Source organism: Lithobates pipiens, unplaced genomic scaffold (assembly GCF_037356315.1).
Source record: "Lithobates pipiens isolate NorthernLeopardFrog02 unplaced genomic scaffold, aLitPip1_a1.2 Scaffold_28, whole genome shotgun sequence".
NCBI classification, from domain to species: domain Eukaryota; kingdom Metazoa; phylum Chordata; class Amphibia; order Anura; family Ranidae; genus Lithobates; species Lithobates pipiens.
In genome coordinates this window covers 7,569,507-7,594,441 of record NW_027507789.1, presented here as the reverse complement: position 1 = coordinate 7,594,441, position 24,935 = coordinate 7,569,507, and the positions used below count along the sequence as shown (strand labels likewise).

General features: G+C 48.9%; 2 protein-coding genes across 2 annotated transcripts in view; one reads left to right on the top strand and one right to left on the bottom strand.

Annotated features, from left to right (window-relative positions):
• Nucleotides 1-16,276, top strand: part of TBCD (tubulin folding cofactor D) — a gene marked incomplete at its 5' end in the record, with an annotated part of 179,065 nt that extends 162,789 nt beyond the window's left edge. Inside the window, 5 exon segments of the mRNA XM_077458631.1 lie at nucleotides 2,980-3,069; nucleotides 4,699-4,786; nucleotides 7,230-7,339; nucleotides 13,135-13,219; nucleotides 16,118-16,276. Of these exon segments, the coding sequence (XP_077314757.1) occupies nucleotides 2,980-3,069; nucleotides 4,699-4,786; nucleotides 7,230-7,339; nucleotides 13,135-13,219; nucleotides 16,118-16,135 (391 nt within the window).
• A 1,087-nt stretch (nucleotides 16,277-17,363) lies between these two features.
• Nucleotides 17,364-24,935, bottom strand: part of QTGAL (queuosine-tRNA galactosyltransferase) — a 349,168-nt gene continuing 341,596 nt past the window's right edge. Inside the window, exons 13-14 of the mRNA XM_077458633.1 lie at nucleotides 20,798-20,892; nucleotides 17,364-17,541 (exon numbers count right to left, since the gene is read on the bottom strand). Coding sequence (XP_077314759.1) covers nucleotides 20,812-20,892 — 81 coding nt within the window. The 3' untranslated portion in view covers nucleotides 17,364-17,541; nucleotides 20,798-20,811. The remainder of the gene's footprint in view (nucleotides 17,542-20,797; nucleotides 20,893-24,935) is intronic.

Below are 24,935 nucleotides of genomic sequence, written 5' to 3'. Positions count from 1 at the left end.
ATCCACTTGCCAACCACCAGCAGCACATTTATTGTTGACAGGTGGCTCCCCCAGGTACTACAGCGTACCCGTATCTCGCGGTGCACATGCGCACTGGCATGCCCCCGGTATTGGGCTGCTGTGAGCGGCCCAAATGCAACGTGATCACTGTGAAGTCAAATGACACCTAGTAAACTATAGTCATGAATGAAATACATTCATTACATCATTGTTTACTACTGTGTGTCATCTGTGATTGGTCACCAATAATTGCATAATACGTGGGCAAAACACTGCACCCTGTAGCATGTGATAGCTGTGGGCCAATCACTGCACCCTGTAGCATGTGATAGCTGTGGGCCAATCACTGCACCCTGTAGCATGTGATAGCTGTAGGCCAATCCAATCACTGCACCCTGTAGCATGTGATAGCTGTGGGCCAATCACTGCACCCTGTAGCATGTGATTGCTGTGGGCCAATCACTGCACCCTGTAGCTTGTGATTGCTGTGGGCCAAACATTGCACCCTGTAGCATGTGATTGCTGTGGGCCAATAACAGCACCCTGTAGCAAAAACATGACCCCCCCCCCCCAGTAGTACAATGTCACTATCGTGATAAGAATATGTAAAAAAGAAAATTGTAAAAGCAGAAAAAAAAAAATCCTTAAAAGCAACAATATATCTCCCTTCTATCCGATAAATAGGGTGTGTGTGTGTGTGTGTGTGTGTGTGTGTGTGTGTTTGTCCATTTAGTGTAACAGGCAAAGCAATGCAAATCCTTCCTGACCTGTATCCAGGGGGCATCAGTGAGTTATTTCCAAGGCTTCACCCACCATCCTAACCAGAGGGACAAACATCTTGTATTTGGGAATATTGATGGAAAAGAGACTTTGAGGGTAATTGAGCAAAACTGCAGCCGACAGAACCTGGGTCAGCTGTGCATGGCAACCAATCAGCTAGCTCACTTAGGCTTTAGAATTTAAAGCTGATTGGTTGCCATGCACAGCTGCTCCCGGTTTTGTCTGCTGAAGTTTTTATCAGTTTCCCCCATTCTGTTTTACTAGATTTCATTGTGCTTTGCCCGGGTTCAGTCTTCCACCTCCTGGTAACCTTTCCGGCTATATTTTCTTGTAATTTTACTCTGAAATTTTACAGCATGCTGGAAAATGTCAGTTGCAGGAGCCGCTGGTTGGTCCTCACCCTCCTGGTTCAGTTTGATTATCGGTGGGCATCGGGTCGTAGTATTGGGGGGGGGGGGGGGGAGCAGACTGGCTTCAGGTTTAGAAAGTCACAGCAGCCTCAACATATATGAGATTGTCGTCACCTTATACCGAGGCGGAGGGCAGACACGGGAGATTGGTAAAAATGTGATCATTAGTGGATATCGGAGGACACCCCTCCCACCATCATTAAAGGCTCCTCCGCACCACCACTACCTAAAGAGCAGGAAAGCCCCCCCCCCCCCCATTTAATCTGGTATTACCTAATGAGGCCCACCTGGAAATTATTACCCCGAGTTCAAATTCAATAATGAGAAAAACATGAGCAGAAACTATTTCCTGGCAGCTAATGGGCAGCTGCAGCTGAGTAAGGAAGAAAAACAACCGCCAGGACAGAACGCTTTTTATTCAGGTTGTTGTGGTTGAGGGTGGAGCCCTGCCAAGCGACTCGGCAACCTGCAGCTGCATAAACACACGTGGCTGCCATCCTGTGCGCGCTCCAAGGCTGCCATCCTGTGCGCGCTCCAAGGCTGCCATCCTGTGCGTGCTCCAAGGCTGCCATCCTGTGCGAGCTCCAAGGCTGCCATCCTGTGCGAGCTCCAAGGCTGCCATCCTGTGCGCGCTCCAAGGCTGCCATCCTGTGCGCGCTCCAAGGCTGCCATCCTGTGCGAGCTCCGAAGGCTGCCATCCTGTGCGAGCTCCGAAGGCTGCCATCCTGTGCGAGCTCCGAAGGCTGCCATCCTGTGCGAGCTCCGAAGGCTGCCATCCTGTGCGAGCTCCGAAGGCTGCCATCCTGTGCGAGCTCCGAAGGCTGCCATCCTGTGCGAGCTCCGAAGGCTGCCATCCTGTGCGCGCTCCAAGGCTGCCATCCTGTGCGCGCTCCAAGGCTGCCATCCTGTGCGCGCTCCAAGGCTGCCATCCTGTGCGCGCTCCAAGGCTGCCATCCTGTGCGCGCTCCAAGGCTGCCATCCTGTGCGCTCTCCAAGGCTGCCATCCTGTGCGCGCTCCAAGGCTGCCATCTCCTGCGCGCTCCAAGGCTGCCATTTCATACCGCTCATTTCCTGCTTGTTGGTTGGGGATGTGTAGGGAGCCGAGGCACAGTGGTGGGGGTCCAGCAAGACTGACCCAGACCTGGCCTTGACAGAACATACTGGGACATGTAGTACAGCTGGTGGGATCATATGGCTGGATCAGAAATGCTGGGACTTGTAGTACCCCTGGTGGCATCATATGGCTGGGACATGTAGTACAGCTGGTGGGATCTCATGTCTGGGATCAGGGATGCTGGGACTTGTAGTACAGCTGGTGGGATCATATGGCTGGGATCAGGGATGCTGGGACTTGTAGTACAGCTGGTGGGATCATATGGCTGGGATCAGGGATGCTGGGACTTGTAGTACAGCTTGTGAGTTCATATGGCTGGGATCAGGGATGCTGGGACTTGTAGTACAGCTGGTGGGATCATATGGCTGGGATCAGGGATGCTGGGACTTGTAGTACAGCTGGTGGGATCATATGGCTGGGATCAGGGATGCTGGGACTTGTAGTACAGCTGGTGGGATCATATGGCTGGGATCAGGGATGCTGGGACTTGTAGTACAGCTGGTGGGATCATATGGCTGGGATCAGGGATGCTGGGACTTGTAGTACAGCTGGTGGGATCATATGGCTGGGATCAGGGATGCTGGGACTTGTAGTACAGCTGATGGGGTCCTGTCAGTGATTACGTCTTTCCTGTGATGATTTTTCTCTGCTGACCTGATCATTCTCTTCCTACAGTCACCCGTTTGCCCGGGAGTTGCTGTCATTGTGTAAAATGGAGATTAGAAAATCGAAGAACATCCAGAAGCTGCGCTCCAGCATCGCTGTGTGAGTTACCGGATCCGATAATTGGTTCTGCTTCATCCCTTCTATTGGGGGCTCCTCTGCTCATTTCATTTTCTGCTGCTGTTCACCATGAACCAGGAAAATCTGTTCTGTGTACATTGTTACCTGAATGCTGGAATCAGCAGAACCTGTCACAGTGCACAGGTGGGCGGGGGTCACAGTGTACGGGTGGGCGGGATCACAGTGCACAGCTGGACGGGGGGGGTCACAGTGCACAGCTGGGCGGGGGGTCACAGTGCACAGCTGGGCAGGGGGTCACAGTGCACAGCTGGGCAGGGGTCACAGTGCACAGGTGGGCGGGGGTCACATTGTATGGGTGTAGGCGGGATCACAGTGCACAGGTGGGCTGGGGTCACAGTGTATGGGTGTAGGCGGGATCACAGTGCACAGGTGGGCTGGGGGTCACAGTGTATGGGTGTAGGCGGGATCACAGTGCACGGGTGGGAGGGGGGGGTCACAGTGCACAGGTGGGCAGGGGGTCACAGTGTATGTATGGGTGGGCGGGATCACAGTGCACAGGTGGGCGGGGGGGTCACAGTGTATGGGTGTAGGCAGGATCACAGTGCACGGGTGGGAGGGGGATCACAGTGCACAGGTGGGCGGGGGGTCACAGTGTATGGGTGGGCGGGATCACAGTGCACAGGTGGGCGGGGGGTCACAGTGTATGGGTGTAGGCGGGATCACAGTGCACGGGTGGGAGGGGGATCACAGTGCACAGGTGGGCGGGGGGGTCACAGTGTATGGGTGTAGGCGGGATCACAGTGCACGGGTGGGAGGGGGATCACAGTGCACAGGTGGGCGGGGGGTCACAGTGTATGGGTGGGCGGGATCACAGTGCACAGGTGGGCGGGATCACAGTGCACAGGTGGGCGGGGTCCCATTTACTGCAAAGCAAATCAGAATCTGGCCTGAAAGATCTTTTCCCAACTGACAATCCTGGTTATGGGTGTGGGCATCCTGAGTGGTGTCAGGCCATATCTTATACATGGTGTTGATCCCACCAGCCACACATTCGATGTGGATGGGGGAAGGGGTGGATCTCTCCTGCAGCACTATTGTGTTCTGCCGGCGAGGAGAGATCCGAAGCAGGCCATTCATGGAGCCAAATTCTTTCCAGCAACCACAGGAGAATCCTTCCCGCAGAGCCATTGTATTCTCCTGGTGGGGGAAGTGATTATTGATAGGGGGCTATACCAGTCACTAGTGATAATCGTATGTGAAATCCATCCGGCTGGTTGTACCCAAGTTGATCGATCGATGGAGCAACTTGGGTACATTCATCCTGCCTGTACATGGTTTGGATCTCAGCCGCTTCCTGCTGAACTGACCGAGATTCAAACCATCTCCAGCCGACCTAATAGATTCCTTCACCCTAAACAGCGTGGATGGAGGAATCTCCTCTGACTTCTGCCTTTATCGATCCCTCACAGCATGGATTTCATTGTAGGTGGAGCTGCGTGGGCCAATACTTCAGACAGTTTTTGTGCGTGGAGGATCTAAATTTCCTGTGTAATGCAATAGCAATGTTGTGTGGCTGGTGCACAGTTTTCAGCAGGTCTCTCACACTGCCTCTATACTGTCCTCACCTGTACTATGCTCTTTATCTTGTAGGTTCTGCGGCATGATCCAGTTTCCCGGGGAGATCAGGAAAGAGGTGATGATGCAGCTGCTGCTCCTGCTGTGTCACGCGTTTCCTGTGGTAGGTGTGACAGTGTTGGGCGCATCTCGGCCTATCTGTTTTGTTGTTCTATGTGGGTGAAAAGAAGACGGTTCTAGGACCCAGCAGGCGAGTCGGCTGACCATCTTCCCCGCTTACTTGCCTGTTGGGAGCGGCTGGATAGACATGTTTTGTTTCATAAATTGATTAAGGCAAAAGAGATTGGAAAATGGATCTCAGTGTATTGGGACATTAAAGTGTTACTAAACACACAACAGTAAAATCAGTCTGTATATGCAGTAAAGTGTGCTTGTTATACTCACTGTGGGACCTAAGGGGTTAATCCTCCACATTGCCTAAAAAGGCTGTTTGATCCTGTCTTCTTTGATCCTCCCCTTCTTCCACTGTCCCCAATCCATCTCCTGATAGAACATAACCTTGGGGGTCACTCTGCACATGTTTAGTTTGTTGTATATTGCTAGTGAGTTTTTTTTTTTTTTTTTGGGGGGGGGGGGGGGGGGTTGCATGTAATCTGCACAGGGCCAATCAGCACTGTCCAGACAGAGGTTAAACCAGACACAGATAAAAGTCACAAGACTGCTATATACTGCTGATGGGAAAAAGTATTCAGCAGTTTATATTTAGTAATATAATTGCATGTCCATGTTCTGTGTACTGTGGGAGACCATATAGTGAATGCAGGCTCCTGGGGAGGGCAGATATAGTGACTGCAAGGTCCTGGGGATATCAGATATAGTGAGTGCAGGCTCCTGGGGAGATCAGATATAGTGACTACAGGCTCCTGGGGAGGGCAGATATAGTGACTGCAAGGTCCTGGGGAGATGAGATATAGTGAGTGCAGAGTCCTGGGGAGACCAGATATAGTGAATGCAGGCTCCTGGGGAGACCAGATATAGTGAGTGCAGAGTCCTGGGGAGACCAGATATAGTGAATGCAGGCTCCTGGGGAGACCAGATATAGTGAGTGCAGAGTCCTGGGGAGACCAGATATAGTGAATGCAGGCTCCTGGGGAGGGCAGATATAGTGAATGCAGGGTCCTGGGGAGATGAGATATAGTGAGTGCAGGGTCCTGGGGAGATCAGATATAGTGAATGCAGGCTCCTGGGGAGGGCAGATATAGTGACTGCAGGGTCCTGGGGAGATGAGATATAGTGAGTGCAGAGTCCTGGGGAGAGCAGATATAGTGAATGCAGGCTCCTGGGGAGGGCAGATATAGTGAATGCAGGCTCCTGGGGGAGAGCAGATATAGTGAATGCAGGCTCCTGGGGGAGAGCAGATATAGTGAATGTAGGCTCCTGGGGAGGGCAGATATAGTGAATGCAGGCTCCTGGGGAGGGCAGATATAGTGACTGCAGGGTCCTAGGGAGATGAGATATAGTGAGTGCAGGGTCCTGGGGAGACCAGATATAGTGAATGCAGGGTCCTGGGGAGAGCAGATATAGTGAGTGCAGAGTCCTGGGGAGACCAGATATAGTGGACTGCAGGCTCCTGGGGAGAGCAGATATAGTGACTGCAGGCTCCTGGGGAGAGCAGATATAGTGAGTGTAGGCTCCTGGGGAGAGCAGATATAGTGAGTGCAGAGTCCTGGGGAGAGCAGATATAGTGACTGCAGGCTCCTGGGGGAGATCAGATATAGTGAGTGCAGAGTCCTGGGGAGACCAGATATAGTGAATGCAGGCTCCTGGGGAGGGCAGATATAGTGAATGCAGGGTCCTGGGGAGATGAGATATAGTGAGTGCAGGGTCCTGGGGAGATCAGATATAGTGAATGCAGGCTCCTGGGGAGGGCAGATATAGTGACTGCAGGGTCCTGGGGAGATGAGATATAGTGAGTGCAGAGTCCTGGGGAGAGCAGATATAGTGAATGCAGGCTCCTGGGGAGGGCAGATATAGTGAATGCAGGCTCCTGGGGGAGAGCAGATATAGTGAATGCAGGCTCCTGGGGGAGAGCAGATATAGTGAATGTAGGCTCCTGGGGAGGGCAGATATAGTGAATGCAGGCTCCTGGGGAGGGCAGATATAGTGACTGCAGGGTCCTAGGGAGATGAGATATAGTGAGTGCAGGGTCCTGGGGAGACCAGATATAGTGAATGCAGGGTCCTGGGGAGAGCAGATATAGTGAGTGCAGAGTCCTGGGGAGACCAGATATAGTGACTGCAGGCTCCTGGGGAGAGCAGATATAGTGACTGCAGGCTCCTGGGGAGAGCAGATATAGTGAGTGTAGGCTCCTGGGGAGAGCAGATATAGTGAGTGCAGAGTCCTGGGGAGAGCAGATATAGTGACTGCAGGCTCCTGGGGAGATCAGATATAGTGAGTGCAGGCTCCTGGGGAGAGCAGATATAGTGAATGCAGGCTCCTGGGGAGATTAGATATAGTGAATGCAGGCTGTGTGTCAGTCCCATGTACCGCCTGGTGCTGACGGCTGTTGTCTTACCATTTAATAAGCTGTCATTTCCCCTCTGCAGGTGAGAAAATCCACAGCCAGCGAGCTGTACGAAATGTTCATCACATACGACGACATTGTGGATCCTGAAATCCTGGAGGAAGTTATGGAAGTTCTGAGTGAGACCACCTGGTGAGTACCAGAACTTCCTGATACCCAACCATCTGATATTCACTATGTACTTCCCATCGGTGTGAATGCAGTTTGTATTATCCGGAAGCGCTGCCAAAATGTTCTATTTTCTTTCGGATAAAGGAAGGAAAGGAGCTTCTGTCAGGTCTTCATGGCCACCTGTGTCCCCCATTGTGATAGCTCCTCCCCCTTCCTGTAAGGACAGGAAGAGGTGGTAAATCTTTGCAATGGAGACACCATGTCTTTTAATGGTATCCGTGCCTTCCTGTCCCGGTGACAAGCCTCCCTCCCCCCCCCCCCCCCTTTTTTTATTTTTTATTTTTTATTTTTATTTCCTTTTTTTTCCGTATAGGTGTCATAGGGACAGGAAGGGAGGGAGAGCTCTTCAAGGAGCTCGACAAACCTGACGGAGAAATGTTAACTCTTTTAATCACTTGCCACCCAGCCCAATTCTGAAACTTCACATACATGTAAAAATCTGCAGCTATTTTATTTTTTTACATTGTCGCTTTATTTTTTTCAACTTTATTGCTATCGCAAAGGATGAACAACATCCCCTGTGATAGCAGGGGCCATGCAGGTCCTGTTTATGGACAGATCTGGGGTCCAGATCTCTCCTCTGGCCTCCAAAGCATCTGATTACTCTGAGATCAGTTTGAACAGATTTAAAAGCTGGTAACAAATGGATGTTTCCAAACGCTTTTCCGGCTTCTGGTGCCACACAGTGGGAAGCATAATGTCAGTCCTCCTTACTGTGTCCAGGGGGGGGGGGGGGGCCGATGCTGCTAGTCGCATTTTTATTGGGTTCCCTGATGGGGTCTGGAGACCCCGGTGTCAAGGTTGGGGATGGCGTTGGGACTTCTGCCTGTAAAAGTGATCCAGCTGCTCTATAGCTGCTCTGATCACCTTTACTAAAAAGAGAATTGCTCATATGAATAAAATGATACCAGCAGGATCACAGTTGTAGCTTCCTGGTTTTGGCTGTAGCCATATTGTTTTCTTTTTAATTTAATACAACGGGTAATGAGTTAAGCCCCATACACACTATTAGATTTTCTGCAGATTTTTGTCTTCAGATTTACCAAACCATGTAGTGCAAGCACTGGTCTGACTGCATACACTCTTAAGGTTTGACCTCATATTATATGGTTTTGGTAAATCTGGAGACAAAAATCTGCAGAAAATCTAATAGTGTGTATGGGGGTCTTACAACCAGTATGCTGTTTGCAAGGCTACCCTTTATTTATTTTTTTCATTTCATGTCTTCGTGACTACACATGAAGTGAGGAGAAATCTCCCCACTGGGGACACAGAGCAGTAAAGACCTGACAGAGGTTCTAATTTGTTTATTTTAGGTACTTGTATAGCGCTGTCAATTTACGCAGCTCTTTACATATACATTGTACATTCACATCGGTCCCTACCCTCAAGGAGCTTACAATCTAAGGTCCCTGTGACGGAACCGATCCCACAGTCCGATTGAGTGCTTCCGTCAGTATACCGCTTCCTAAGTCTGAATATAGATATCAGATATTCCAACCGCTTACAAGCACAAAACAAGACGACACTCGCTTAGCGGCTCAACATGGACTAGTTTATTAGAACCAAAATGACAAGTATTTATAATACAGCAGAAGACTAAAACCTAACCTAATTAGCATGAGCTAATTAGCTAATCATTGACCTAGACTAGTTGTCTGAGAGATAGGACTTTTCAGGGTAAGACTTTGTCTCCTAGCTCACTGATTGACTACTCAATACACATTACCATAAACATAAACACAGGGTTAATTAGCACAACAACAATGTGTGGAATACTCTTACAAGCCAGACTAGACTCATTTACACGACAGACAGGTGGCTGGAGTTGATGATATTAGCATCTAACAGTTTGTGTCACCACAGTGTGATTCAGTCTATTGCTAATATGGCAAATACATATCTAGAGTCTGTGTGTCTTGGGGGACGACGACATGGATCTGAATCCAAGTAACACCAACTCAGGGGTCCCCAGGGGGATATAGCTCACAAAGAGCACCGTTCCCCCAAATCCCAGGGCCCATAATGAAGGCAAGAGGCTCGCATTCTGTCCCCTCCAACAGCCTCTGTCCTGGCTAGGTCTCTAACTCATATTCATATACTAGGGCCAATTTAGACAGAATCTGATTAACCTACCAGCATGTCTTTAGTGGGAGGAAACCGGAGTACCCGGAGGAAACCCACACAGGCACAGAGAGAACATGCAAACTCCAAGAAGATGGTGTCGTGGGCGGGATTCGAACCAGTGACTCCTATGCCTTATTCACCCCCAAGTGACGGAAAGCTCCCAATCTCTACTTGCAATCAGGAGCTTTCCGATCATGTGACAGCCAATGACGGCGGTCACATCATCAGAAACCCCGCCTCCCGGCATCTGGAACCCCCTAAAAGGCCTGGGAGGCGCCGGTGCCAAGGGTCAATTTGGATTTGTAGTTTCACCACAGCTGGAGTTGCCTTCCTCTGGAATATTGTATCCCAGAAGCCTCGAGTCCGTCCCATTACACTGTTCATTATGGTCCCAGCAGACAGACTGGGACAGATGGAGGGCGAAGGATGTACAGCCGGCGGTGACCTGATCAGATTTCAGATCAGTAAAGGATCTCTCCTCACTGATTGGTCGGATCTGCTTCATATAATAAGCCCCCTTCATGGTGAAGTTGGAATGTCTCACCCGTGAAGTGTTTGTGTTGATCCGGAGTCGGGGGTGGGATGCAGACACTGGACGGGTTCGGTAGTTTCAGGTTCGTCTGGCGTGATACTTACACCGTTAGTATAAACACCATGCGGTCTGGTGTAATCCCCGAGATTTTCCTTGGATAAGAGCATTGCCCCGGAGGAATTTGGCGCTTCTGGAAAGTGCGATTGAAGGATTTCGGGGGAGGTTATTAAAAAACGTGTTGGAATTCTAGAGGCTCTTTGAAGCCTGCGGCTCTGGGAGGGGGAATGAAAACAACAGCCACTGGGCAGTCCGTGTGTCCGTCTGACAATGGCTCCTGTGGATCACATCACACACCATCAATCTCATCCCTCCAAATCCAAAAAGTAACGAACGTTTCCTACTAGTCACCTGACCAGCAGATAAGATCTTCCTGTGGCCGGTGCGTCTCTTTTATAGGAGCCGTGTACAGAGGAAGGGGAATTATCAACTGATTGGGTGACCTTGAAACCTGGAATCCTGGTTGGTTGTCCGGGATTGTTGGACTCTTCACATCAAAGAACGAAAAAATAGAATACAATTCATCGATTTATAATAGAGGCGCACACGGGAGGGAGGCGTCACAAAACTAGTTTTAAAGTGTGACATGCGACAACCGTTTATTTATTCTGCAGGGCCTCTGCTTTCAGAAAATACATCATGTTTGGGGGTTCCAAGTCATTTTTAGCGACGAAAATGCAAGAAATGTCAGAATTGGCCTTGGTGGCAAGTGATTAATTTAACCCTTTGTTTTGTTTTGTTTTTACGTGGGATCTTAGTAAACTTGCTGGATGGGATGCGGGCCCTGCTGGCTTCTGTGTATTGGATTGTTATCTGCGGAGATCCCACCTCTCTGTTTATCCTCTTGACCAAAATTACTGAAACAGAAAATCTCTAATTTTAAGTGTCACCCGAACAGGAACTGGGGGCAACATGTGTTTTGGATGTTTGTTTGAGTGGCACATTTGGATGTCGGTATCAATGGGTGTGCTTTGAGTCATGGGCCGGTGTTCTGCCTAATAGAGTCCGGCCATCAATATGTGTCCGCTCTGTACTGCGCATGCGCAGTACGGAGCAGACGAAGCTTCGGAAAATCTCCGAAGCTGAACGGTGCCTGCGCCGTGAGTGGAGGTGGTAGCCCCACCATCCAAGCGGACATAGGGTTGTGAATTTTAGAGGGCCCCTCGCGGGCGAGCTTCGCTCGCCACGCTTCGGGCTCGGCCTCGCTGCGCTCGGCTCTTTTTTATTCTAACTCTATGTCCACTTGGATAGTGGGGATAGAACCTGGACTCACGGCGCAGGCGCCGTTCATCCTCGGCAATTTTCAGAATCTGTGTTCCTGTGTACTGCGCATGCGCAGTACGCAGGGGACAGCATTTGATGGAGGACCCTATTTGACAAGACACCGGCTCTCCCCCCTCCATGCAGTTGGGTCTGTGGTGGCACTTCCAGCAGAGGGCACTCATCTACCGTAACCACCTTCTGTGTGCCTAGAAAGTGATAGGCCTCGGGTGGGGGTTATTTTCCCCATTTGCTGCCTCTATTGCCGCGTACGCACGATCAGACTATCCGCCGGACTTTCCGAATGGGCGGACCTGCCCACACACGACCAGACTTTTCTGGCAGACTAGGTGTGGCGGTTAATCCGCCGGACTTTTGAAATCAACGGACTTGCCCACACACAGAGTAAAGTCCATTCATTTTGATCGTGGCTCCAGGTAGACGGAACTAGCGAAGGCAGTCAATGTTGCCGCCTCCATCGGCGAGATTGACACCTCGCTGGCCTCGTCACCTGATATGGATTTAAAGGGGAACCCCTACACCAAAAAAACGGCGTGGAGGCCCCCCCCCAAAGTCCATAGCAGACCCTTATCCGAGCACGCAGCCTGGCTGGTCAGGAAAGGGGGTGGGAATGAGCGAGCGCTCCCCCCCTCCTGAGCCGTACCAGGCTGCGTGCCCTTAACATAGGGGGGTGCTTTGGGGAAGGGGGGGCCCTGCAGCCCCCCCCCCACCCCAAAGCACCTTGTCCCCATGCTGATGAGGACAAGGGCCTCTTCCCCACCACCCTGGCCATTGGTTGTCGGGGTCTGAGGGCGGAGGGGTTATCAGAATCCGGGAGCCCTCTTTAATAAGGGGGCCCCCAGATTCCGGGCCCCATAACCTATGTGAATGAGTATGGAGTATGGGGGTACGATGTACACCCTACCCATTCACCTGGGGGAAAAAAGTGTACATAAAAAAAAACACAACACAGATTTTTAAAATACTTTATTAGACAGCTCCGGGGGTCTTCTCCTCTTCCATCTTTGGGGAGTCTTCTCGCCGGACTCCTCTGCTATCTTCTGCTAGCTCTTTTACTAGCGGAGGAGCCCGGCTTTCTCCTTCTCTTCTTCTGGCTTCGAGGGTCGTGTCCGGTCTTTGGGGTTCTTGTCTCACTCTTTGGTTCTTCTTGCCTCATTCACATAGGGTGGGGGGCCGGAATCTGGGGGCCACCTTATTAAAGGGGGCTCCCGGATTCTGATAAGCCCCCCCGCCCGCAGACCCCAACAACCAACAGCCAGGTTTGTCGGGAAGAAGCCCTTGTCCTCATCAGCATGGGGACAAGGTGCTTTGAGGCCACTCGCTCGTCTCCCCACCCCCTTTCCTGACTGACCGGGCTGTGTGCTCGGATAAGGGTCTGCTATGGACTTTGGGGGGACCCCACGCTGTTTTTTTGGCGTAGGGGTCCTCCTTTAAATCCATACCAAGTGACGGGGCTCGCGAGGTGTCAATCTCGCCGGTGGAGGCGACGACATTGACTTCCTTCCATAGTTCCGTCTACCTGGAGCCACGTTCAAAATAAACGGACTTTACTCTGTGTGGGCAAGTCCCTTCATTTCAAAAGTCCGGCGGACAATTTTGAGTCAAAACTTCTTTCTAAGTCCACCGGACTTTTGGGAAGAAAAAGTCCGCCGGATAATCCGATCGGGTGTACGCGGCTTTATGAGGCTTTCTATAGATTGATATTCCGGCTCCTGTACAGCTCGGTGCTGACGCTGTGTCTGCTTCCCTCCCCCCGCAGGGATACCGATGTGGCGAATGTGAGGGAGAAGCGGAATCATATCTGCGATTTGATGAAAGTGCCAAAGCCGACCCCGGGAACCAAGGTAAGCTTCACCAATAGGGGGGGGGGGGGGGGGGAATCTGCCTTATAGTCTGTGTGCAGCAATTACCCCACATGGGTGCCAGTCTGGTAGTAGAGCCCTGGCACAGCTACCCTCTAATCCGCTGATTGCTCTCATATTGTTTGTTGATATTGTCAGCCAGTTAGAATCTGAAATGTCATTTTTATTTTTTAAAAGATTTCTCCAAGCTGATTGGACGCAGGGACATCTACTGATATGAATAGGGCCCTGTAACGGTCATAGTGACTTTGTCACACGCTGGCCCCGATGTGTGGATATTAGAAGTTGATCCCATTGGGTATATTGGTGTCTCCTGAGATGATAGTTTGTATCTCATACATGGGGGGGGGATGGGACGGACGTGGTGGTACAGTGGGGGTCAGTTGCCTGTGACATGAAGGAATGCGGGGGAGGGGGATGGGGGGCTATTACTCTGCAGGGCTCCCTATATGATATTCATACATTAGTAAATCTAATCCAGATGTGGCGTCAGTGAATGCATGCTCTTATCTGTGAGGAATGGGAGGAATTTATTAGAATAACCCCCACAGTCCCAGTCACCCGATACATCTCAGCTGGAAGAGCCAGAACCGTGCCGCCAGCACGCAGCGCCGTGTTAACACCGCGTCCTCGCCGCCTGTCATACGCGTGCTTTATGTACCGTACAATCCGTGTGTACAGTGCGCTCAGTCACAGCCCAGTTCATAGAGCTGCTGCAGGAAAAAAAATATCTGTAATAAATAAACACCCAATCAGATCTGAGTGGTGGTCAGCGATCGTAAACATTGGCTGTAGTGGGGTCCGCCAGGGGTTTAGTCATGAAATGAATTGTTTTGTTGATGGAGAAGCTGCTGGTTGGTGGGAATGAGTCAGCCGGGGGAGGGGTGCAGCTGGATCGGGGTGTGATCTGCCTCTTGTAGTATACACGGCCTGTGCTGAGGATTCCTCCATGATTGGTCCATGTAGTGCCATGGGGGGGGCCCCCTGTGTGCCAGTCTACCTAGAAGAAGGCAAAGGGGGGGGGTCACCCCAAATACTGATTTGAATTTTCTTCTCTTCTCTTGCGCTCCATTTTATTAATTGATAAAAAAACTAATGAGTAAATGAACAGAAGAGACAACCTCATCAATATTTGGGGTGACACCCCCCCCTTATTCTATGTAGACTGGCACACAGATGTTGAAGGAACTCGGTAGGTAGGTCGCTCTATGTACATCTTGGAGGACTAAGCACAGATCTTCTGTAGATGTCAGCTTCCTCAACTCCTCTCTCTTCATGTCATTCCAGACAGACTCCATGCGATCAGGGCTCTGTGGGGGCCAAACCATCCATCATGCCATACTATCAGGGAGGTGTGTGTGAGTGTGTGATTGGCCCCCGCAGAGCCCCGATCTCAACACCATGGAGCCTGTCTGCAATGACATGAAGAGAGAGAAGGATTGGAGGAAGCCGACATCTACAGAAGATCTGTGCTTAGTTCTCTGAGATGTGCATAGAGCGACCTACCTACCGAGAGTTCCTTCAACAACTGTGTGCAAGTCTACCTAGAAGAAGGTAAGGGGGGGGCACCCCAAATATTGACTGGATTTGAATTTCTCTTTCCATCATTTACTTTCCATTTTGTTAATTGCTAAAAAATTTACTTTTAACATTTCTATTTCTGAAAGCATTCTTCTTTTACAGCATCACACCTGCCTAAAACTTTTGCACAGTAGTGTAAAAGCCCTATTTAGCCCCCCTTCATCACACTGTATATGTATGTATATATATATATATATATATATGTGTGTGTGTGTATATTATACACGCAAGTGTAAAAGGGGGCATCTGCACTGATCATCAATGCAGCCCCCATCAGTGCCTCATCCTCTGCTCCATTGCCCACATGTGTGGTGGTCTGATGAGGAAGTCGCCACAGCTGCAGCTTCTTCATCAGACCCCCAAGACAAGAACGGTATACCGTGGCACAGATTTAGATGATTGTGGTGGGGGTGCCTGATTTTAGTCTTGCCTACGGCAGCACCAAACCAAAATACACCACTGGTCACAGTTATACAACTCTTCAGCTCTGCATTCGTGATTGTCTAGTTCAGGGGTCTCCAAATTACGGCCCTCCAGGTGTTTAGTAACTACAACTCCCACCATGCCTAGTTATGTCTGTGAATGGCAGAGTTTTACAATGCCTCATGGGAAGTGTAGTTCCACAACAGCTGGAGGGCCGGAGTTTGGAGAGCCCTGGTCTAGTTAAAGCGGAGCTCAACCCTAAAGTAGAACTTCCACTCATTGGAACCCTCCGGCGCCATAATAGGCACCTTTCAGGGGGGAGGGGGATGCAGATACCTGTATAGTACAGGTATTTGCACCCACTTCCGGCATAGATATCCGCAGAATCTGCGGATATTTACGCCCCTTTCCGAAGGTCCCCCGCTGTCTGCTGGGAAACACACCGATCCCAGAGACAGCGGGGACCATCCTTATTGCGCAGCGGGGAACCGGGAAGTGAAGCCGCAAAGCTCCACTTCCTGATTCCCATACCCAAGATGGCGGCGGCAGCACCCGAGAGACGATCGAGAGATCGGCTTTGGGTGCCGATATTGCGGGCGCGCTGGGCGGGTAAGTGTCCTTATTTTAAAAGTCAGCAGCTGCAGTATTTGTAGCTGCTGACTTTAAAAAAAATAAATAAATAACGGCGGAACTCCCGCTTTAATGGAACCATATTTTATTGCAGCCCTTCCTAGATTCTGTATACTGGTATTAATGACATACATTGGGGGAGGGGAGGTAGGGACGGACAAGGTCTTTGTTCCCTAAAGTGATCAGATTCTCTCCCATGTCCGTAGAGGTGGGACAATAAACATTGAATCCTCTTCTCCCCCACAGGTCCCTTCGTCTCGATGAGAATCCTCAGACACCTGTCGGAGCTCGGCTGTCATACCTATTTTTGTCAGCAAGTGGCGCTATATGCATGTGTTCATTATGATAATAGACTGTTCTGTATTGTGTCAGTTCTGAAATAAAAACATGTTTATTGTACAGTCACCTGCGGTAAATTACTACGAGCCGCACATAGTGTGTGTGTGATACCTTCACCGCCGTGTGGATCCAGATCTGCTGACTGGACACAAAGAGATCGCTGACACTTTAAAAAGATTATAGAAAAAAAAAAAAGTGACTAAATGGGGCCAAAACTCACTCGTTCACCAGAGAACACATAAAACATGGAAAATAAAATATAATAAAAAAAAAAGTGCAAAAATTCAATATATCAGAACAGCCGCTGCTTATGGCGTCCTCTTTGGAGGATCGTTTTCCACTTTCCAGGAAATCCTTTATCTTATTTTTATTGACTGTTTATGGACTTTCATTCACTGATTTTCCATTTCACACTGCTTTTAAAGCGGAGGTCCACCCTAAAGTGGACCTTCCGCTCATTGGAACCCTCCCCCCCTCCGGCGCCACAATTGGCACCTTTCAGGGGGGAGGGGGGTGCAGGTACCTATACAGTACAGGTATCTGCACCCACTTCCGGCGTAGATATCCGCAGAATATACGCCCCTTTCCGCAGATATCTACGCCCCTTTCCGAAGGTCTCCCCGCTGCCTGCTGGGAAACACACGGATCCCAGAGACAGCGGGGACCATCCTTATCCTTACTATCGCGCATGCGCAGTAGGGAACCGGGAAATGAAGCCGCAAGGCTCCACTTCCTGATTCCCATACCCAAGATGGCGGCGGCAGAACCCGAGAGATGATCGAGAGATCGGCTTCGGGTGCCGACATCGCGGGTGCGCTGGGCGGGTAAGTGTCATTATTTTAAAAGTCAGCAGCTGCAGTATTTGTAGCTGCTGGCTTTTAAAAAAAAAACAAAAAAAAAACGGCGGACTCCCGCTTTAAGTTTATGTGGTTCATTTAACGCTGCTGTTCACTTTTAAGCTCTTTAGTGATTTTCATACTTTCAAAAGGATTCCCGGCAAAGGGGATCGTCGCACTCAGCGGACGCACCCCCGAGGTATAGCGAGACATCGCGGTGACCTCAATGCTGCAGTGCCCGTTGTCTGAAGACAGGTACACTTTACTAACTCATTACCCGGCACAATCTCAGAATATAAAGAAAAAAAAAACATGCGTTTTGTAAAAAACATTGTATATACATTTATTAGTCCAAATGATATGCTTAAAAAAGCCATGTGAACCACTTTACATTACACGGGGGGGTCGGCTCCTTCTCTCCGACAATGAAGGACATCGGTAATCGCATGTTGTGTCTCATCTTATCTTCTGGCCCCTCGGAGAACATTCCCCATCCTGTCACACAAGAAAAAAAGTGTTATAACAGTAAGGACTGGAGGGTAACCAACCCCCGGGACTTTTTTAAACGGTACCCAATATTATGACGAAGAATAAAATCAATATAATTTTATTGAAAATACAAATATATAAAATGTTTCCGGAAAGGAGAATTATATGAAAGTAAACAGGTCCTTCGATACAAAAGACTAGCAATGAAGTTTATACAGAACTATACATGTTACCGAATTTGTACATTATATATGCTGCATTTTTTTTCTACATGTTTTGCTCTTCTGAGCTTCCTCAGGACATGGCAGCTTGAAAAGACTGAAAAGATATGTACAAAATAGTCATTTGTAGTTGAAAACATCATAAGTTTGAAACACAATTGTTTCTATTTCAATAGAGTGTCTAGAGCCGCAGTGTTCCCCGGCAGTCTGTAGCCTTAAACTTACAGATATATATTTACTCTACTTTGTTTCTCGTGCCTCTACAGACTGCCGGGGAACACTGCGGCTCCTCAGTGGCGCCTCTACTTGCACACAGTTTTTTATACTGCGACTCTCTCCATTCATCAATATTCTGATTTTATATAACTTTTTGAATAAGCACAAACAAAAAAGACCCATTGGGTAAGGCGGCTATTTTGCTAAGTGTTTAGTTGTATTTTATTTTATTTTATTTATAAATCTTTAATTGGACAATTTGTGCAACTGTCCAAGGTTGTTTCTATGTTATAGTTTTTGTATATAGATCGTTATGATACATTGATCGATACTTATTGTTATTTTTTTTTTTTTTCCAATGTCCTTATTTGAATCTCTAGCTAGTTTAGTAGGTGTCTGCTTTGATCAACTATGGATGGTTGAAGCAGACACTCTATTGAAATAGAAACAATTGTGTTTCAAACTTATCATGTATTCAATTACAAATGACTATTTTGTACATATCTTTTCAGTTTTTCTGTGCAACTGTACAAGCTGCCATGTCCTGAGGAAGCTCAGAAGAGCGAAACATGTAGAAAAAAATGCAGCATATATAATGTACAAATTCGGTAACATGTATAGTTCTGTATAAACTTCATGCTAGTCTTTTGTATCGAAGGACCTGTTTACTTTCATATCATTCTCCTTTCCGGAAACGTTTTATATATTAGTATTTTCAATAAAATTATATTGATTTTATTCTTTGTCTTAATATTGGGTACCGTTTAAAAAAGTCCCGGGGGTTGGTTACATTTCCCCTGTATCTTTAGAAAATCATAATTTGGGATGGACATACCTCATCTACTCAAATCCTGTTATAACAGTAAGTGACACTTTTCACAGTCATTGTATTCCATCCCGCACCTTGTATCATCACATGGCAGGAAAAACAAGACCGGTCCTCTTAGGCTGGCCATACACGGAGCAAGGGTGCAGGAAAGAAATTGTTTCAATTGCTCCATCAACACAAGAAAGACCGTGTTGATGGGAATCCCTCCTGCCAAGCCATTGCCGGGGGAGAAGATGTTTATGATTATCGCTAGCAACTGTTCCAGTCGTTAGCGATAATCGTATGTAAAACCCGCCAGGCTGGTTGTACCCAAGTTGATCGTTCAAGCCTTTGCCCGTACATGGTTTAAATCTCATCCAGTTCCTGTTGACCCGGGCTGAGATTTGAACTGTCTATGGCCGGCCTTACACATCACACAATTGTTTTCTTGGTTTTCTTGCAGAGGCCGGTCGCGTAGTGTGAATACAGCCAGCACTATACAGGTCTATGAGGTGTACATGGGGGGTAGTGAGAAGGGTGGGGGATGGTTTATGTCAGGAGGGGGTAGAATCTAAGGCCAGCCGTCAACGGTTTAAATCTTGGTCTAGTTCAGCGGGAACCAGCTGAGATTCAAACCGTTAATGGGCAGGCTGAATGTACGAAATCGATCGATCAACTTGGGTACAACCAGGCTGCCAGATTTGTGTGCGATTATCGCTATAGGTGCTAGCAATGATCACGGTATTCTCCCTGCGGGGAAGACTATGTGTGGAGGCAGGAGGGATTTCCCTGTCAGCACAGACTGTGTTAATGGGGGGAATCAGAAAATTTCTTCCCTGCAACTAAATTTGTACGTGTGTATGGCCAGCCCAAAGCTGCCATTGATTGACACCAGGGCTGGTCCAGCGGGGGATTGGCTGAATTTCGATGAGGGTGTGTCCATCCCTGCTCAACAGAAGTCTATTAATTGATTTCGAAGGGACAGTTTTTCCTGATCAGCAGCTGCAGGCACCGATCCGTGTATTCTGACAGCACAGAGTCCCACTGTCAGAATGCAAGAGATTCACCCACCCAGATTCCTTGTGTGGACGGCGGAATCTGTATTTTTACACCAGATGCAGTCCAGTGGGTTTGTAATCTGCATAAAAAAACGCATGGACAGTATTTTCCATGTATTCCAATGACCCTAGTTCACACCCATGCAGTCAACGTGCTGCATTGTTTCTGTATGGAATAGATCTGGAATGTGGCAAAATGGATCAACAATTCACTGGAACGCACATGTCTGGAATTGACAAATTGAATTTAAGAAAAAGAGGGTAGAGAATGCATTGGAACGCACCAAAACACACATGAAGAAATGCATTTAAATCACAGAAATTTTGGTGTGAACCGGCCCTTACTGTACATTTCTTTATAAGGGGGAAGGGGTTTGGGTGAATGAAAGTTCAGATAACATAGGGTCAGCTCAGCAGGGGTGCTGGCGTAGGGTCGGGTCGGCCCAGGAGGGTTGCGGGCGTAGGGTCGGCTCGGCCCAGGAGGGTTGCGGGCGTAGGGTCGGCTCGGCCCAGGAGGGTTGCGGGCGTAGGGTCGGCTCGGCCCAGGAGGGGTGCGGGCGTAGGGTTGGCTCGACCCAGGAGGGGTGCTGGTGTAGCGCGGGTAGGCTCGGCCCAGGAGGGGTGCTGGCTTGGGTCGGCTCGGCCCAGGAGGGGTACTGGCATAGGGTCGGCTGTTAGGCTCAGGAGGGGTGCGGGCATAGCCCATCTTCACCCTCCTGCATTATAATTCATTAACACATTACGGCTTTGCAGGGAGGGGCCTTTCATCGTGAATAGGACCCCTTACACACTGCCCTGCATCGCATTCTCAGAATACGGTCAGCTGTGGTTGCTAGTGCATTAGCAGCCCATTCAGAATGAATGCTGTTAACACACCACACAAGTGTGAAGCCCGCTTAGCCATCAATGTCCCCCGTCATAGCGTGCCAGATATAAAATCGTAAAACTCCATTCCATACCTGAGCCAAGCCCCTCAGTTGAAGTGATAATAATCCTCGCCTTCCTTCAGGTTCAGTGAGTGCAGATTCTCCTCCAATCCTCCTCCGGTCAGATCCTGGAACAGAAGACAAATATAAGGTGAAGGGAACACGATCGACTATTCCATCAATCAGCCCAAGAGAATAAATTGGCGGGTTTTGCATTTTTTTTTTTTTTATCACGTGGCATTTGCGCAGCGGTTTTTCAAACGCAGTTTGTGGGAAAAATAATACACTTAAATTTTAATGCAAAAAAAAAAAAAACCACAAGAAATAACCCAATTTTTTTTTTGTAAAAGATGATGTCATGCCGAGTAAATAGATACCAAACATGTTACGCTTTAAAACTGCGCACAACGGCGACAAACTACATCAATTTTACTATCCATAGGTGACGCTTTAAAAGCCTTTGCAGGTTACCACTTTAGCTGCACAAAGCAGGTCTGGTGCTGGATTTACTGCTCATGATCTGACCGTTTGCGTGTGCGCGGTACCGACGCACATGTTCACGCTTGCGCGGGGGGAACAAGGGCACTTAAACTATTTTGAATTATTAATTTATTACATTGTTACACTGTTGCGTTCAATTAATTTATTTTTTTTCACTTTTATTGCTGTCACAAGGAATGTAAACATCCCCTGTGACATTAATAGGCGGTGACAGGTCCTCTTTATGGGGGTCTATAAGAACCCAAATCCCTCCTTTGCAATTGAAAACATGAAAAATGCCAAGATCAGCGTTTTTGAATACTTTTGATATTTAAAAACCGGTGCCATTAAGGCGTCGGTAAGGCTGGGTTCACATCAGAGCGATGCGGGAACGCCGCGAATCCGCGGCATTTTCCCGCATCGCATGCCTCCCGCCGGCAGTTCACACTGCCCTATGCGGACTGCTGGGAGTGTCAGTGAAATGTTAATGACACCCCCAGATCAGTCCGCATATCGCAGTGCGATCTGCAAACTCGGACAGGAATCTGGAATTCTGCTGCGGACCAAAAAAAGGGTCCCGTGCGAGTTTGCGGCGGGTGCGATGCGAATTCAGCCATACTATCTGTATGGCTGAACTCGCATCGCACAGAGATCGGATGTGATTTGCACTGCAGTGCGGTGCGAATCACATCCGGGTCTCCCAGCCGCAGCAGTGTGAACCCGGCCTATTTAATCAGAAATTGGTGTCATGTCATGGCTTCCGGGTTATCATAGCGGCGACCCAATCAAAGCCAATTCCGACTCGCTGGCGAATGGACCGGCTAGTAGCTCGCTCTCCCGGGAGGATGGACAAGCTCGAGCGAGCTGCAGGAGGGGGAGGGCTGCTTTTAATAGCAATTAAGCGGTTGGTTAACTGCTCCGGTTGTTAATAGAAGAAAGCCAAAGAGCGGCGCTAAAAAAAAAAAAAAACCTATCGGGATGATGCCTGCCGCTGCATCTCATCCCGGTACAACCACGCGATTTGTCAGGAAGTGGTTACCCTTTGTCAAATGAGCCTGGTGGAAAATTGTCGCCTAAACAGCAACTGCATCCAATCAGATGCTGGCACTGTTCAGGTATTCCACAGCAACAAACCGATTCTTCTCTATTAGCCCCCTTAGTGTCTGTAAGTATCGCCACAATACAGTACATATAGACTGTGGGGGAGATTTACTAAAACTGCTGCAGCTGTGCATGGTAGCCAATCAGCTTCCTGCTTCGGCTTGTTCAATTAAGCTTTGACAATAAAACCTGGAAGCTGATTGGTTACTACGAAGAGCTGCACCAGGTTCCGTGTCTACCAGTTTTAGTAAATCTCCCCCGGGAACAGACACAGGAGCTACCCCCCCCCCCTCCCCCCCCCCGCTCCTCTCCTCTCATGTGTTGTTTTAACAACTTGTAGATACTTTTACAAGCGTTCCCTTCCCCCCCTCCAACCTATAAAGAGATGAAAAGAGACACCTACAGCCGGCGCTGCACTCTGATCCCTCCACCATAGAGGAGGTGAGCGCTCCCCCAATCCCACCCCTCCGGTCCCCCTCTTTCTTTTGTGTGTTTACAACGTCTGGCGGGGGAAGGGGTGTTATGTTGATAAAAGGGGGTCAGCGCTAATGACGGGATTTCTAGGCTTACCTGCAGGATGGGGTTACTCTTCAAAGGAACAGACTAGCCCCTCTGTAAAGTATTACTGTACATAGCACAGAGCTGAGCCCCCCCCCCTCTCCATCCACCTATAAGAGGAGCTTAATACCCCCCCCCCCCCCTTGTGTACAGAGAGGTGCTCACCGACTGCCAGGGTTAAGTATAAATCCAAATCTTAGCCATGCCTATTCTGTAAGATGGCATGTTCTCAGCATGGCCCCCCAGAACAGACAGAATTATAAAAGACGGGATCTCTTAGGCTGGCCATACACACAGCAATTTGTAGGCGTTTGGCATCAACGCACTTTTTTGATCACAAAGGAAAGAATTAAGACAACCTGACATTACAGAATGCGATCGTCCAACAAAGGACCAAAACAGATGGAATGTATTATAAGAATAATAGCAACCAAATAGAAATCATCAACAAGAAAAAAAAATAACCCCTGCAAACAATCCGGTTTTCAAGCAAAGTCTTTTCGAGAAAGCAGTTGGTCAAAAATACTGGAATATTCAATGGAAAAAGGAATCAAAATTGAGACGGTTTCCAACATGTATGGCCAGTTTGGTCTATGAAAATAACCCAAATGCTACGGCTGCGACCGCCTGAGGGCGGATTACAGAGATTACGGGGGCACAGAAGACACGTCCTAGTAACGACGGTCCTAGTAACGACGGTCCTAGACACACTGGAGGAGATCTTCCCTGAGATGAAGGTTACTCTACACTGCGGCTTCTATGGCAGGTAGGTTGTTCCAAACATCTTGGAGAACCAAGTACAAATCTTCTGTGGATGGCGGTTGCCTCAATTCCTTCCGTCTCTTCAGGTCACCCCAGACAGACTCCATGATGCTGAGATCAGGGCTCTGTGGGGGGCTCCTTGTTCTTCTTTACACTGAAGATAGTTATTATTGACATTGGCTGTATGTTTGGGGGGGGGGGGGGGGGGGTTGTCCTGCTGCAGAAGACATTTGGGGCCAATAACACGCCTCCCTGATGGTATGGCATGATGGAGAAGTATCTGCTGGGATTTCTCAGCATTGAGGACACCATTCATCCTAATCAAAGCTGCAGAAATGCAGCCCCAAACTTGCAAGGAACCTCCACCATGCTTCACAGTTGGCCGCAGACACTCGTTATTGTACCGCTTTCCAGTCCTTCCCCCAACAAACTGCCTCCTACTACAGCCAATTAGTTCACATTTTGACCCAGAGCACCTGCTGCCATTTTCTGCACCCCAGTTTCTATGTTTTCCTGCATAGTTGAGTCGCTAAGCTTTGTTTCCACGTCAGAGACATTTTGGTGGCAATTCTTTCATGAAGACCACTTCTGGCCAAACTTCTCCTGACAGTAGATGGGGGTACCTGGGTCCCACTGATTTCCTCCAGTTCTATGCTGATGGCAGTGCTGGACATCTTCCGAGGGTTGAAGGGAAGTAAGTATGATGTGTCTGGCTATGTGCCTTCAACACTGGAAGATGTCCAGCCGTGTCATCAGCACAGAACTGCTGGAAATCAGTGGGACCCAGATACCCCCATCTACTGTCCGGAGAAGTCTGCCCAGAAGTGGTCTTCATGAAATAATTGTGGCCAAAATTCCTCTGACGTGGAAACGAAGCGAAGCGACACTATGCCGAAAAACACAGAAACTGGGGGGGCAGAAAAATAGCAGCGGGTGTTGTGGACTGAGGAGTCAAAATGTGAAATATTCGGCTGTAGCGAGAGGCAGTTTGTTGGCAAATGGCTGGAGAGCGGTACAATAATGAGCGTCTGACGCCAACAGTGGAAGTTCCTTGCCAAGTTAGGGCTGCGTTTCTGTAAATGGAATAGAAGATTTGATTAGAATGAATGGGGTCCTCAATGCTGAGAAATCCAGGCAGATACTTCTCCGTCATGCCATAACATTGTGTTTAAAGAGGAAGCAAACCCTGATGAGTTTACTTCCTCTTTGATTTCCTGCAAAGGTAAAGCATAATGGACTACTATGCATCGCATCGCAACGCATCGTAGTC